This window comes from Trachinotus anak, unplaced genomic scaffold (genome assembly GCF_046630095.1).
Source record: "Trachinotus anak isolate AG129_WGS33_773 ecotype Australia unplaced genomic scaffold, CSIRO_AGI_Tana_v1 ptg000019l, whole genome shotgun sequence".
Taxonomy (NCBI): domain Eukaryota; kingdom Metazoa; phylum Chordata; class Actinopteri; order Carangiformes; family Carangidae; genus Trachinotus; species Trachinotus anak.
Genome location: NW_027273870.1, coordinates 6,979,643 through 6,994,923, shown reverse-complemented (window position 1 = coordinate 6,994,923; position 15,281 = coordinate 6,979,643). Strand labels below are relative to the sequence as shown.

Sequence of the window (15,281 nt, the reverse complement as noted above, 5' to 3'; positions counted from 1 at the left end):
TGAATATATCATGTGCAAAGTACATTTGTGGAAGTACAGACGTACTGTTTAAGGTACAGGCACAATGTTTGAGAGCTTCTTTGCTGGTAAAACAATCTTTTACTCATTGGTCCATATTACTCAAGCATCACAGACTCCCTGTTGAAAGTTCAACAGTTGATTGTTATTATGTAATTGTATTTCTGAGGTTTTCAACAGCTGAAACAGAACTTTTACTTTTTCCAAGTTCATTATAGTATATCTAATCTTACATAAGTAAAATACATACATTTTCATGGATGTAATCTTTATTCATAAATGTGTGGGTATGTAAATATACTGTGTCACAATAACTGTGATGAAACATTTAGTCTTGCTATTCTTTGCATTGGTTACATTACTTTAAAGTTTCCATGGCGATAAGTGTTTGGCTGTCACCACTGGCTTAATATAAAGTTGGTGACTTTGACACCCACTCATTGAGGGAAATACAATCCCAGACAACAGCTATTAACTTTAACACAATCTTATATTTACAGTGCAATGCATTACATCAGTTAAAGGACCAGTGTGTAGGATTTAAGGGGATCTACTGGATTGAATTGAACATTCACTTTTATGATTTCATTAGTGTATATCACCTGAAAAGAATCACGTTGGTTTTTTTGGGGGTGGGTGGGGGTTCGTATACAATCAGCCTGTCATATCTTCATAGGGAGCAGGTCCTCTTCTGTGGAGCCCACAATCTGTCACCGTCATGCTTCTACAATAGCCCAGAATGGACAAACCAAACGCTGGATCAAGAGAGGGTCTTTCATGTTACCTGAAGGCCACCATAGACTCTCCTACATGCTTGGAAAGGGAAAGGTGAGGGGTATTTTGGTTGCGATCTGCAACCTCACCACTAGTTGCCACGGAATCCTACACACTGGTCTTTGACAACTTCATGGAAATCAGTGCAACACTGAGTACCTTATGGTAGGATCACAGAATTCCACAGGTGATTTGCATCACAAAAACTAAATGTTAAATATCCACGTCAGAATGTATATTCTATTACTTTCTTCTACAGCTAGTTTACATAGAAATCCATACTGTAATTATTTTAACAGGGTAAACTATAGGTTATTCTCTCCCAATCCTAAATTCTAACTATAGTACCAACAAAAATAAAAGAAATATCAGATCATCAGTGTGAAAACAAACATGCAGTCCTGAAAAACTGCCTGGTAAATACAGGTTACTTTCAGGTGAGCATGATGTAACTTCAGAAACTGTAAATGGTCAGTAAAAGAAAAGTTATACTAGGAAATGAAGTGACACCTATACATTTATATTATAAAAAGTACAGTCTAGACCAGCTCTATTTGAAAATTTCTGTTGTAATTTGGTGCTATGTAATTAACAATTGACATGACTTTAAAAAAAATGACTACAGTAAAGTAGAAACAGGAGTGACGCATAAGTTTTGTATCTTGCATAACTAAACCTGCTGTGCAGTGATGACAACTCAACATTCCCTCCCCCAAACACTACATGAGCCAATAGCAGGTCCCCAAACTTGCCAACTTGTCATGATTAATATGCCTTTTTCACACATTTTGACTTGTCATAGCAGCAAAAGCATGGGTGTTACTAATAACATCAACAATGGCTCAGTTTCATTCAAGCACTCAAATATGTCAGTGAGCCAATTACACAATACCAGGACCCTGAAACTGAGGAAGCTGAATGGGATTCCTCAGCCGTAGTTAATTTTATAATTTCCATCTGTGATTTTTCTGTTGTGACGTATCAAAATGTCTTCCAAGTAAAGGGCCTGTTGGGAGTGGGCATTCAGCACAAACAAAGCTGTTTGCATCATGAAAAATTAGATATCAAATAACTGTAGTGTATTTAACACTTTTTAATACTTTTTAAGCCTTTAATGAAGACAATTTTTTCAATACTCACTTGGATTTCTAAGAACATGTGGGCACCATAATATGTGTGCAGTTTCAAGACATGATCTATGTTGTTTGTTGTACCAATGTCTATGCAAGTTTGTCCTGTTATTTTAACCACGTCAGCGGCGTGACTCTAGGGATGGCAGTGTCGGTCACATCGCCACTTGAAAGATTGAAATGTCTCAACATTATAGCGAGCCACAGTCCTGGCATCAGTTTTTAATGATTTTTTATTTATTTCTGGAATAGAATCCAGAAGTTACAGTTTTACTTTGGCTCTATGCCTACTTAACATCAACGTGTTACTCAGTCCGCATTAATAATAATACCCCACTGGTTACTGTCTACTTCAGTCAGGTATGGCCAATGCTGACCTCCAAAACCTGCTGCCTGCACAATGAACAATACAGCATAAACATACATTAATTTACATTCATATTCAATGACGTGGGTCTATGTGAGGTACTTATCCATAGTCAGTGTATTACCTGCAATAGATTCAGATCAGCGCGCTCCCAGTTTAAAGAAGAAGCTGGAGCACTGACAGAAAAAAGCTAGTGTCAGTTGTGTCTAATAAAAAGTGTTCGCTTTATTTTTAATATTTTCACCGCTCTATCTGCCGTCAAACAGCCCTTTCCTTTGGAACTATATTCTTTCAACCATTTAACTACCATATTACTACACACAGGTACATCACTCAGCTTCTGTGTCGGTGCCCTGGCTGCTTTTCTAAATTGGGAGAGCACTGATCTGAATCTACTGCAGGTAATAAATTGACAATACATAACTACATAGAACCCTACGTCAAATAACCGGAACATTTTAACTCCTCCCAAGACACAGGAAACTTACACGTGTCTGGCTTCTGATATTAAATTAGCTTGCTTTCTCAAAGAAATGTACATAAACAGTGGAAGGTTAAAAAATGCTGAAATATAACTAGAGCCGTTTATGCTGTTCACATCCAGCTGTACCATGCAGGCTCTCTAAATATGACTCCAATGAAACACACCTCTCCCTGCAATTAAACACAAAAAAACAATTCCTCTTTTCTTTTTCTTTCACTTGCAGTTCTTTGTAAATTTACCAGTTTGTATATTACAGAGTTTGTAGAATGATGAAGCACAAAACCAACAATCCCCTCTATAATTATGGGTATTTTTGGTAAATATGAGCCACAAACTGCAGTGAAAGGAAAACAAAAGTATTCTTGTTGTATTCTGAGTTGTCATCTTGTTTTATCCAGTATGTGCTACCCTTTGATACTGTGCCTATTGTTACATAGCAACATAGTTCTTTCAAGTTTCTTCACCTTTTTATCTGGATGACTGTTATGATTACAGCTGGTCATGGATTTTGAGCTTTTTAATTACAGCTTATGCTAGAAAACATAATTTTGTTTAGAGTAGTATGATTGCGTTAAGTTTAAATATCAACATAGAAATATGAATGGATTCATGAACACAACAGCATCCAGCACATCTCTAACTCCCTTCTTTTTCCTTTCTGTCATCCTCCCTCACGCTCTTCCCTCTCTCCATCCTTCACATGGGCGTCCTCTCATTTGTGGCGCTGACCCTCTGCCCCTCTCCTCCTGGCTCTGGGTGAGTCAGCTCCATGGGCCCCTCTGTCTTGGCCTCCTTCCTCCCTGTCCTCGGCACCCATCTCTTCCACCACATGCTCTTCGTCCTCCTTCTCCTCTTCATCCTCCTCACTTTTGTCAGAGTCTGACTCATCTGAGTTGTCCTCTTCAAGGTAGCGGTAGCCTTTGACCTGCGTACATAAAATGGTATGTTATATTAATGACTGTGGAGAGAAAGTGAATCTCTGATTTTGGCTCTGAAGTTAAAATGTGTTTTCAGTCGCCTTTTAGTCATTTCTTAATTTTTCACAATAAAGCTCTGACTATAATGACACTTCTGTGTAAAGGATTTCCTCCATGGGGCTGGTAGACTGAGGACAAATCACTGTTTGAAATGTCACAACACCATAGATTTAACAATAAATGAATCTTTACTTCTGCATGACACAAATAAATATTCTGTAGTGAATTAATACTTTACCTGCTGAGAGTAAAATTATTGTTTGCTCCTGTAAAACTCTATGCATACATAAAGAAATGTAGTCTGTCAGGCAATGGCATGGGTTTGCATATGGACAGTAGGGACATGTCCCTACCAATATTTTGGGAGGATAGAAATGTCCCTACCAATATTTGAGTTTGTTTGAAGTGAAGTCATTCATATGTACGTATGTCATAAATGATCCCAGAAAGGCTGCTTTCCTCTCCGAAGACAGTCACACCCACCAAAATGACAGAAACCACAACAACTACAGTCAAGCTAGCTTCCAGAGACGATAACCTGCTGCCACCACAGGAGGGCAGTAAATTACATGATGAATGCAAACAGGTATCAGATCCTTTATGGGACAGAAAGCTGTTCTGAGATCAGATGTAAGGAGATATGTCACTTCCACATTAGCATGGTTGTGACTGATGTCTATTTTTAGCTTTGACTGGTCAAACACTGCTTGCCTTGCTTGTCCTGATGCTAACGAGTTGAATATTTGAACTTGATTTAAAATGATTTATGTGAGTTTAACTGTTCTTACATTCATCTGCTGAAAGTGGTAAGTTTCTCTGAAATGAAATATATTTAAATATTCACAGGTTCTGGTTAATTAATAGCCAACACAATAACATGATGCATCTTAATTGATGCATGATAACGGACTGCATCTTTAAACATGTCTTTTTTATTTATAGTAATTATTTGTGTTATTTTCTTGTTTTTTCTTATCAAAAATTCAAGTTACTTATTTGTAGACCTCAAATTACTCAATGGCCTTTGTGCCGCAAATTTTTCTGTGACATCACAGGCCAAATTGCCTTGCCCCTAAAATGACAAAATTCCTACCCCAGTCACCAGCCTTACATTATAAGATTGTTAATACTGACGCATCACTGGATATGCAGCATTTTACTGTTGTAGCTGGTCAAGGTGCAAATTTAGCTTGGAGCTAGTTGTGCATAGGAAAACAAGGGGAAAGGAAAATGGCAACACTGGTAGGCCTACTGAATATAAAAATGATGATGTTGTTTGCAAATATATTATTAGTATTAACAAGTAAGTTCCTAAAGTCTTCGATCTTTTACTGTGTTGAGTTTTATTTCGATGTCAATACAGATCTTATATCTAAATAATCATTTGGCTGACAGCGTTAAAAAGTCCTCTTTGTTTTGGAAGGGTGGCGGGGTCGTTTTGTCCCCACCAATGTTGAAACCAAACCTAAGCCCTTGCTGTTAGGATTAAATCAGTTTCTGGATTGACTGTTAAAGCTTCAAGCAGAAGATCGCTTGATTGGTAGAAATCAACGAATCGTGGCAGTCTGGTCTTTCTCCTGAGTTACTACGGAGTAATTGTTTAATCATATGATCTGTAAAAAAGTTTAAAATACCAATTACAATTCCCTAAAGCTCAAGGTGATGCCATGAAATTGCCTGTTCTGTCCAACCAACACTACAAAACATAAACATGTTCAATTTAGTATCATATAAGACAGAGAAAGGCAGAAAATCCTCACAATGTTAAAGCTATAGGTAATATTTGGCATTTGTACAAGAAAAATGACACTTATTAGAGTGTCTAACAAGCTTGCTCTGTCAAATGCTAGTGTGTCAGGTCTATATGTAACCAACCCCAAGCTTAACAGAAAAAGCAATAAAACAACTTTACAGTAACGGTAGCACTGACGTCAAACAACACTGCACTGAGGTCAAACAGAACAGGGATCTGCTGAAGAAAGCACAGCAGTGGCAGACTGATTTCACACTGTGAATTTCTGTTCACTGTTGGTGTGACCTCGTAAGAAATACTAAGGCCATGAAAATACTTGTTGCTGACTGGCTGTTTGGTAACAATTCATTCTCCTTTTGGTCAAAGGTTTAAACCTCGTTCTAAATTAGTGCCCAAGGTATATTAAACTGCTGGTAACCGTAGCAACGGCACTTCTGACTTGTGCTAGATTCACAATTCAAACCACAGGTTAAAAATGACTCTATAAACATTTAAAAATTGATTTCTATTTGAATGCAGCTTATTGTTTCAGCTGAGTGGCTGAATGTGTTATTACAGTGAGATAGAAAAAATATTGGACCAAGTTGTTTGTTACCAGGACACCTCCATGTATTCTTGCTTTGTTAATATGCTTTTGCATAAATCACTGTATAAGTAAACTTGTCTAAACTTCGATGGCATTAAAGCTTCTTAATTTCATACACACATGAGACCACGTGCAGAAGTTTATATAGTTAATAGTGCATGTAAAAGTAATGAGGGTGAGGGTGCAGCTGTGGCTCAGGAGGCAGAGCAGTGGTTTGATTCCCAGCTTCCAGATTCCAGTCCGCATGTTTAAGTGTCCTTGGGCAAGATATCAAACCCCAAATTGCCTCTGATGTATGTGTGTGTGTGTGTGTGTGTGTAATAGCAAAGCACAGTATGCATATAAGATGTCCTGTATGAATGTGTGTGAATAGGTCCATGCGCAAAACATTACTTATTTTGATAAGTAATATAAGTGCAATATACGTAGCGCTATGTAAGTGCAGTCCATCTACCACTTACTGTGGTCCTGCTCTGTGAAACAAGCTGCCATCACAACTATTTCCACATTGAAAAGAAAACTCAAAGTTTGCTTGTGTGTGTGTGTGTAGCCGCATGGCAGCACTTGTTTATCGTACAGTTTGTTACATGTGCAGCAGGGGTTTCTATTTGATGTGTTGGGGATTTTTCTGCCAGTTATTTTCTCATGTGTACGCCTGTATTTTTATGTTTTTTCTTTCAATGTAAAGCACGTAAAGTTTACTTGTAATGAAATGCGCTACAGAAACAAAATTGCCACTGCCAATGGCTGCCCACTCATTCTAGCAAAACCTGCTCAGCCAACATATATGCAACAGAATTTGTTTCCTTTTTTGCAATTAGATACATAAAGCATGCGAAATAACAGCACATGTAGTGACTGATTCATGTTGCTTCTTCTACTATAGCTGGGCTCAGTGGCAGCTGAACTCCTAGTTGGAATTTATAAAGTTAACTACACTAAGACACCTTCTTCTGAGGCAGCATAATCTCTGGCTGACAAAAAGAATCAGCTAAATTTGACAGATTCAGACAGTCACTCATGACAGACTGTGACCAGTTACCTTGTGCCGTGGCCGAGGGATGCGAGGCAGTCTGGGGCGTATGTCATTGGCCAGCCGACGCTCCATCACCCAATAGCAGTAGCAGGCCAGCAGTAAAGAGGCCAAAAGGATGGAGAGTTTGGCCTGAGGGGTGGGGAAAAGAGAGGAAAGAAAAGAAAGAAAACATGAACTTAATTTTTTGCAGTACATAAAACACAAACACACACTAAACATTCTCTAAACTCACACAGTCACATACCCTCATAGGCAGGTTGGACCACAGGTAGACTATGAAGATGGCGATGGCCTGCCACCAGTGGTAGATGGTGTACACAACGTCCAGACGTTCTTTTTCCTCAGCATACAGCATACCAAGCAGAGCTGAGACACACACACACACACACACACACACAGAGGAGTTCATGCTTACACATGTCGCGTGTGAGTTAGTTCGCTGTACATATATAAACCTGGGCGACAGCTGTTACTCACTGCTGACGCCCGTCTTGTTCAGGGCAGTGCCGAGACCCCACAGCACGGTGATCACCAGCAGAGGACCCAGATACTCTGCATAGGTTTGGCCCTCCTCACGTTGTAGAGAAAATGCCAGGAGAGCCACCAGCAACACAAAATGCACAACAGCGCCGCTCACCAGACACAGCCAGCGTGGGAGGCGCAGGATGCAGAGGGAGAGGGAGGAAAAGACGGAGCAGGAGAGGCCATAGACGCCTATGAGGAGCCACAGTTTTTTCAGGCCCAAAATGCAGACGCCATATGTCTGTGGAGGGAGGGAAAGTAAAATACATATTTTTCTTATTACTACAACCTACCTGCTCCTTTATAAATCCACTTGAATTTTACATTTGAATCTACTTAGAAACAATTAAAAACAATATTAAGCGTTAAACCTACTCTACTATTAGTTACACAAACTCCACTGCAAGCACAGTACCAGAGAGAACCCGGTGATGACAAACAGCACTTCAAAGCCACTGTAGATAAAAAAGGGGCAGAGCAGTCGCAGGCGGTAGTCCCTCAGGTGTTTGAAAGGCAGCTGGAAGATGTTTCCCCAGCCGATGCTCCGAAGGTCGATCTCCTCTGTTGGCCGGTAGGCGGCGCCACACAGCGCAAGGAACTGTGGACAGCAGCAAACAGAAATGACTTTATTATGAATTGTTGTGATTGACCAAGCATGTAGAGCAAAGATCAATCAAGATCATCACAAAACAAACAAATGATCTAAACACACTGAATCCTAGGGAGGAAGAGGCATGTGTCTCTGTGTGTCGAGGAGATCTTACGATGATCATGGACAGGAAGGCAAAGCCCATGAGGACACTCTCCACCTGGATGAGCAGCATGGAGCGCGGCAGGTTGGTCAGCACGGTGGTGTTGAAGCCAGGGATCACTCCACTGACTTGCGCTCCTGGTAGAGGAAGAAGGAAGTTCAGATATTAGCAGAGGTGATGAGAAGCCAACATCTTTCAGCCCCACACGTTCTTTATCAAGTCACAGCTGATGTGTCTGACTCTATGAGACCGTATCTCTGCTTTTTAGAAAAATAATGTACACGAGAAAGCTGACAGGGTAACTAAGGATAACTCTTCTATTTTGAAGAGGCCACCTGTGGTCATGTGGAGGTCTGAACCAGTCTGCAGTTGTTTCCGCCTGTAAAAAAGGAAACACTTTTGCAAGGAGGGAGATAGCATGAAAAGCGCCTTGCTGTCTACTAAAGTATAATGGACAAACGCCTATAATACATGTAGCTCTACTTCATGCAAACCTATGAAAGTTTTACAATAGGAGTCTAGGACTAACCATGTGCAATGCATTCAGGAAATCCAAGAAGAATTCATTCAATTCAGGCAAAGTGGAATTTAATGCCACAAAAATCCTATGAAAATGTATTATTTTCATTCATTTATTTATTTATTTTGGCCTCTTTGGAGCAGCAGAACAAGATGAAAACATGGACAAGTCCAGTAATAATAGTGATAATTCTTCTTAGGCCGGCCAGTCCAAGTGAACTCTTTCATATTTCACATATTAATATGAACTATTGTTTGTACAAAAAACAACTGTAAGTTACATCGTAATAGTACAGTCTATCATATTTGCGTCTTGAATTCTAAAACTTTTTTGGTCAATGTTAACAGTTTAAAATTACAAATAAGTAGCTAGAAATATAACATTGATTCCATACTCAATAAAAAGCACCCTTGCTCAATTCAATGCACTGATGATGTTTTGCTGCTACAGTCTCAGTTGGTCTGTCATGACCAAAAGCTTACAGTGGCAAATGTTTGCTAATGTGAGCAAACTTTAGATAGATATTTTTGCATAGCTTATATTACTGAGTCAGTGCCTGAACTGCTCCATGTGCTACTGTTACACCATGTTTTAGCATCTGCCATCATCCTAAAACTGTGACTTGTTGCTACAGTGGCTGCTGGTCAGTAGGAGTTGCATAGTCTGGCCTTAACCGTAACGATTTCTATCTTATTGGATAGAAAAGAGTGAATCCTCGTACATTGTTGCCCTGTGATTATTTGTGTGTAATCACTCATCAGTGGAGGTGAAGTGAGGTGTGTCTTTACCGCAGACTTTGACATTGCAGAGAATGTGCTTGTCTTCATGCAGGTAGCTGTTGAGGACGAGACGCATGGGGAACTCCGCAAAGACAAAACTCAGCTGATGAGGAAGAGAGGGAAGACGGGGACAGGTGCATTTTTTTTCGAAAGAAGTAAAAAACTTTTCTGACAATAAAAACACTGCACACAACTTGAGGAAGATAGTTCTTTCAGTCTAGTCTAGTTCCAAAACTCACATGGAAGATGATGTTGAAGACTGATTGGAAGACGATGATGTAGCTGTGGCACACTCCTTTAGGAAGCTTCTTCTGCTCCTGCACATGCTCCTTCTCATAGTTGACGTACTCGTAGTACTGCTGCGCCATCCTGCATGCATTTGGCGTGAGAAGAGCAATGTTCATGTGTAAACACTCAAAATCCATGGTTTGAGTTGCTTTGTCTTTCATTGTTTAACTTCAGAAATGTACCATTCTTGTCTTGAGTCTATCTTAAAAAGAATATCTTTTTTTTTTCATCAGATTTCTTTTAAAAAAAATCTAAATCCAGTATTTTATGTGACCAATAAAGTAGTTTTTGGCTGCCCTCATTGGTCATGTGGTGATAAAAGTATCTAAATGACACATCTGGTTGGGACCCTCTGTGAGTTGAGATCTGTGGTATGATGGCTATGTTGACTTTTAAAACTTTGATTGTCATGCTTAAGTGTTGTTTGTTATACTAGAAATGGTCAAGATTAATGGTTATGTTTAATTTTTACATGTGACATGAAACATGTATGGTTATATGGTTATATTTTGTCATTGCACATACACAGTGGGTCACAAATATCCTATTATATGAGGTTAGAAAATAATTAGGCACACACTGCGAGGCTCACCTGGTAAATTCTGTAAAATCTGGAGACCTTTTGTGAGATATGTAGCAGAGGAGCTAGAGCTCCCTGAGAACCCTGCAAATGTGATTATAGGATAACAGTACAGTCTAAATATCAAATATCCCGCTCTGATAGACCCTAAGAGCTAGGATGGTCTCTCCTGAACTTAATTTTTCCTGTTTTTAAATTGTTTGTTTTGTTTTTTATATTGTCAAATATATTTACTTGTTTACTTGGTGTACTTTTATTTTATGTACTTTACTCACTTTGTATGTGGGTGGGTGGGGGGGTTGTATGTGTTTTTGTAGGCTCATCATTTAAAAAATGCAATACACAGAGATTCAAAAGATAATAATAATAATTAGTGATTGCATTACAGATTGGCAGGTTTAGTGTAAGGTGAGAAACTGTTGAGTTAGTGAAGATATGTGGTGATGGTAAGCGCAGACAACCCATCTTTCCATTGCCATCCCAGCTACCTGCGCTGATCGACCTTCAGTATACTCTGTGTGATGTGACGTCATGAGGGTCAAGCTTCAATAGCTTATGAAACATCTTCAGCCACCCCCCACCCACCCCTCCCACACACACTCTGTTTCTCACCTAGTGATGTAACTTCCCAAGGAGGCCCAGAGCGGCACAATGGCCACACCGATAGCTATGGCTGATGGAACCAAGGTGTAGTAACGCTCCCAGTAATTGGTTGAGACAAAAAGTGCATAGATTCCTGAAGCCAGGAACATCATCCACTTAGTACCTAGAAACCTGAAGGACACATAGTGTACGTATAGAGTATGTGAAAGGCTTAATCATTTGAGTTTGTGTGTGTGTATGTGTGTGTGTGTGTGTGTGTGTCTACCTGATGAGAACAGGGGTGTACAGCAGGCCTATAATGGGCGTGACGTTAATGCCCATCAGCATCTTGCGGTCGATGTCCTCCAGGCCGAGGTTGCTGTACTTCACCTCACGGTATGTCATATCATAATGGAGGATCAGCTGCATTTGCAGAAGGCCTTAAGCACACATACACACATACAGACACACACAAAATGAATGTAAAAGAACACGAGAGTCTGCAACTCTGCCTGTTTGTTTTTCTTTGTCCCCTTCACTATCTTTCCTCCTGTCAAACTCACCCATATATACACTGTACACAATCATGGCTCCAACACTGGCTGCAAGAACATTTTTGATGACTCCCAGCCTCTTCCTCCTGTAGTATTTCCTCTCCTCTTCCTCCTCATTGTACTCTGACTGCGGACCCAAAAACTCATCCATCTGAGGAAAACGTTATTCAACTGTTTAAAAAGAGCAAAGGCAGTAATATTCTATCACACTCACAGAGGAGTGTGTTATCTTACAGCTGTAAATTAAGAATGGCAGAAACTGTTCCAAGGTTTTACCACAGGACAGCTGACCTCACCTGGCCCTGCATGTTGTCATCTTGCTCCACATTCAGCAGTTCATTCACGCCGCCATTGGGAGGTGCTACAAGATTATCAGCATCTCTGATTTGCTCTTCTCCATCAGTTGCCTCCATCTGGTGACCAAAAGGAGTAACATGCTAGATTACTGGATGGTCAATTGCACTTTCTCTCACCGAAACCAGTCACTGGAATGTCCCTGTAACATTGTTCTTATTATGTACCAGTTGAGACTAGGGATGTCAAATCTTTTACATACTAATGAGACAACATTCAGATGCTTCTATAAGTTTTCACAGGCCACAAAAATTACTTAAATAAATTATGTTATAACTACAGCTTATATAGTAATAGCAGCAATTCTTGCAGTAGTAGTAGTATTTGTGTCTTCTGTTAAAAGTATTTGGGTATCTGTATTACGGTTACTATCACATTCAAAGTATAAAGCTCATCATCTAGGTAAGGGACTGTGTGACAATTACTGGGTAAGGAGGGTTGCTGACAAAAATAAGCAAGGCCTTCCCCAGTGCGATTCTTTGAAAAGTCACATTTACTTAGAAGAAAAACTGCACAACCCTCACCCAAATATCTCAAAATAATATATTTAGAGCTGAAATGCTTGATCAAGTAACAGATTAGTTGATCCAAAGAAAATAAAGCCGCAACTATCTTGATGAACTGAATAATCAATTGCATAATTTGTTCTATCAAAAATTGAGTTTCTGTGGCCTCTCTTATGTGACTGTTTGTTGGTTTTCCCAATTTTATAATATTAAGAGCAAAGGTTTAAAATTTTGTCTCATCAGACTAGAGAATCTTTTTCCTCATGTTCTCAAATGTTGTTCGGCAAACTCCAAGTGGGCAATGTGCTTTTTACTCAGAATGGCTTCCATTGGCCACTTTAATATAAAGGCCTGATTGATGGAGTGCTGCTGATTGTCGTCCCTCTGCAGAGGACATCTGAAGCTCCAGCAGAGAGGCCCTTCTTGCTTGGTTCCTCTGTTTGAACACACAAACAACTCTGGTGTGAGTCCCTGTGGTTCTAAACTCCCTCCATACTGAGGCCAATCTGCTCCTGGGAATATCTTTGCCCTGATTTAGGCCTAACCACAATTTTATCACAGAGGTCTGTACAGAGTTCCTTTGACTTCATGACTTGCTTTTTGTCCTGACATGCAGTGTGAATTGTGGGACTGTATATACACAGGTGTGTACCTTTCTAAACTATGATCAATTAATGCAATTTGCCAAAGGAGGACTCCAGTCAAGTTCTAGATACATGTCAAGGATAATTAAAGCAAATAGTATGCACATGACCACAGTTTGGAATGCCACAGCAAAGGGTCTGAAAAATGTAATAAATAGGAGATTCCACATTTTGATTTTTCATAAATTAATAAAAAAAAACTTCTACACTGGGTGACCCAATGGCGGAGTGGTTAGGGTGCATACCACATGAGCAGATGCTCTTAGGAGGCAAGTGCTGGTTGGACTCCTGACCGTCCCAACTCTTTCCTGCGTGTCATTCCCCCTCTCTCTAAGCCCCTTAACTGTCACTCTCTACTGTCCTGTCAATAAAGGCAAAAAATGCCCTAAAAAAAATCTAAAAAAAAACAAAAAAAACTTCTACACCAGAGTTACTGCCTGAGTTATGGCTAAAATCATGTTTTGTGAGGTCAGTGACCTTCACCTTTGACCGGCAGACAACCAAAATCTGATTTATTCTGTCTTGAGTCCAAATGGATGTTTGTGCCTCACGAAAATGGGATGGATGGACGAACAGATGAACAGACAACCCAAAAATAGTTTCCCTCTTTAACAGACCAGCTGTCCCACTAAACCTGAAAACCCTGAATGAAAAAAACAGCCTCTTGATGGGTTTGAGTCTATAGTTTTTAAGCAATAATCAATGATCTTCAAAACTTTACATGAGCATACTAAGAAGGGATGTAATATTTCAGTAAAACACAATTGGTGCAAGTGAATATTTGTTATAGTGACAGCCCAGGACATGGTGCCCACTTTTGCTGAACCCACCCTCTGGGATTTTGGAAATAGTGATGTACATTTATTGGACAACACAAAATAATCAACTCACAGACAAAGTAATAGAGGATTAAACTATAATAAAAAATAATTGTTATTTGCAACCCTAAATAAATATATGGCAAAAACGTCAAAATGGTGAAAATATAGCCTCTTATTTTTGAATAAAGAACTACTGAATTAGCATTTATTACAGCCACCACATGTGAGAACCAGGAACAGCTTTCTAGCTTTCTATGCTAATTGGATCTATGAGATGAATGAGGAAGCACACTCTCAGCATTCGTTGATTTAAATGAGTGTGTTTGACAATAAGCATATCTCACACACTGAGACACTCCAATTTTCACAACAGGATTTAATCTGTCTTGACAGATTAAGTTGACAAAGGAAGTTTAACTGACTCTGTAATGGTTCATACACATCTCAAGTCAACTCCCTAATTCTCACCATCGATCTAACCTTGTGATTTACAATATATACCGTTTGTATACTGTCCTGTGGCGGTTTTTGTTCCCTTTATTGTAACTCAACCGTGTGATTGTTGTAAGAGGATATGCCCCATGTTATTGCTAACATGTTCTTCAAAATGTTAGCAATAAATACAACATGCTCCAAGCTTCATGGACCTCTACACCAAACTTCAGCGTGTTTTACCAACACCGGAATTGAACATAATTCTAGTTATTTATGGAGACGTGCAGGTCATTTCCACTATTTCCCCTCCTTTAATATTCCTGAACAACTAAACATGATAAAAGCGGGTCAAACTCTTCTGTATCCTCGATTACACTGTTTGACATTCCTGCTTGCTTGTGCCGCAGGTTGTCTGAAATGGGTTTTATATGACACAGTTCGTACCAGTGTCTGCCAGCCATTACAGTTTGTCTATAAACCTTTCTTTAAAAAAAAAAAAAAAAACACACCTACCTCACACACACCACGCCCTTTTCTTCTATTTACCATGTTGACACCTTGAAAATCACCTACCGTGTTTGCTGCGCGGGGTTCCTCACAAGCACCAAAAAAGAAAAGTTTAGACCACCTGAGGGACGGAAAACGCAGTCCACCTCTGTCCCTGGTTCACTGTCTGACTTTGAAGAGCTTAGTTCCCCTTTCCGACGTACAAGTGGCAGGCATAAATACGAGTTTCACGGGGGAAACGAAAGTTATATTCACTTCCTCATTGAAATCTGCCACATTTGTCTTAAAGGTACAGGCAAACATTAAGGAAAC

General features: G+C 39.6%; 1 protein-coding gene across 1 annotated transcript; it reads right to left on the bottom strand.

The window, feature by feature from the left end:
- Positions 1-269: 269 nt before the first annotated feature.
- unc93b1 (unc-93 homolog B1, TLR signaling regulator) lies at positions 270-15,239 on the bottom strand. The gene is made up of 13 exons (XM_071505145.1): positions 15,036-15,239; positions 11,999-12,115; positions 11,712-11,853; positions 11,435-11,588; positions 11,179-11,340; positions 9,938-10,067; positions 9,708-9,801; positions 8,412-8,536; positions 8,063-8,245; positions 7,603-7,888; positions 7,370-7,491; positions 7,132-7,254; positions 270-3,698 (listed from the first exon to the last, which is right to left on the bottom strand). The coding sequence occupies exons 2-13, from the start codon at positions 12,113-12,115 to the stop codon at positions 3,486-3,488; spliced, it is 1,851 nt and encodes a 616-aa protein (XP_071361246.1). The 5' UTR covers positions 15,036-15,239; the 3' UTR covers positions 270-3,485.
- Between the last annotated feature and the right edge of the window lie 42 nt (positions 15,240-15,281).

Excerpts from the sequence above, each read along its gene's own strand:
- unc93b1 (XM_071505145.1), bottom strand. The coding sequence starts at position 12,115 with ATGGAGGCAACTGATGGAGAAGAGCAAATCAGAGATGCTGATAATCTT. Across the intron at positions 11,341-11,434 it reads TACACCCCTGTTCTCATCAG|GTTTCTAGGTACTAAGTGGA; the intron begins GTAGACACACAC and ends TGTGTCCTTCAG. Across the intron at positions 7,889-8,062 it reads TCATCACCGGGTTCTCTCTG|ACATATGGCGTCTGCATTTT; the intron begins GTACTGTGCTTG and ends CTCCCTCCACAG.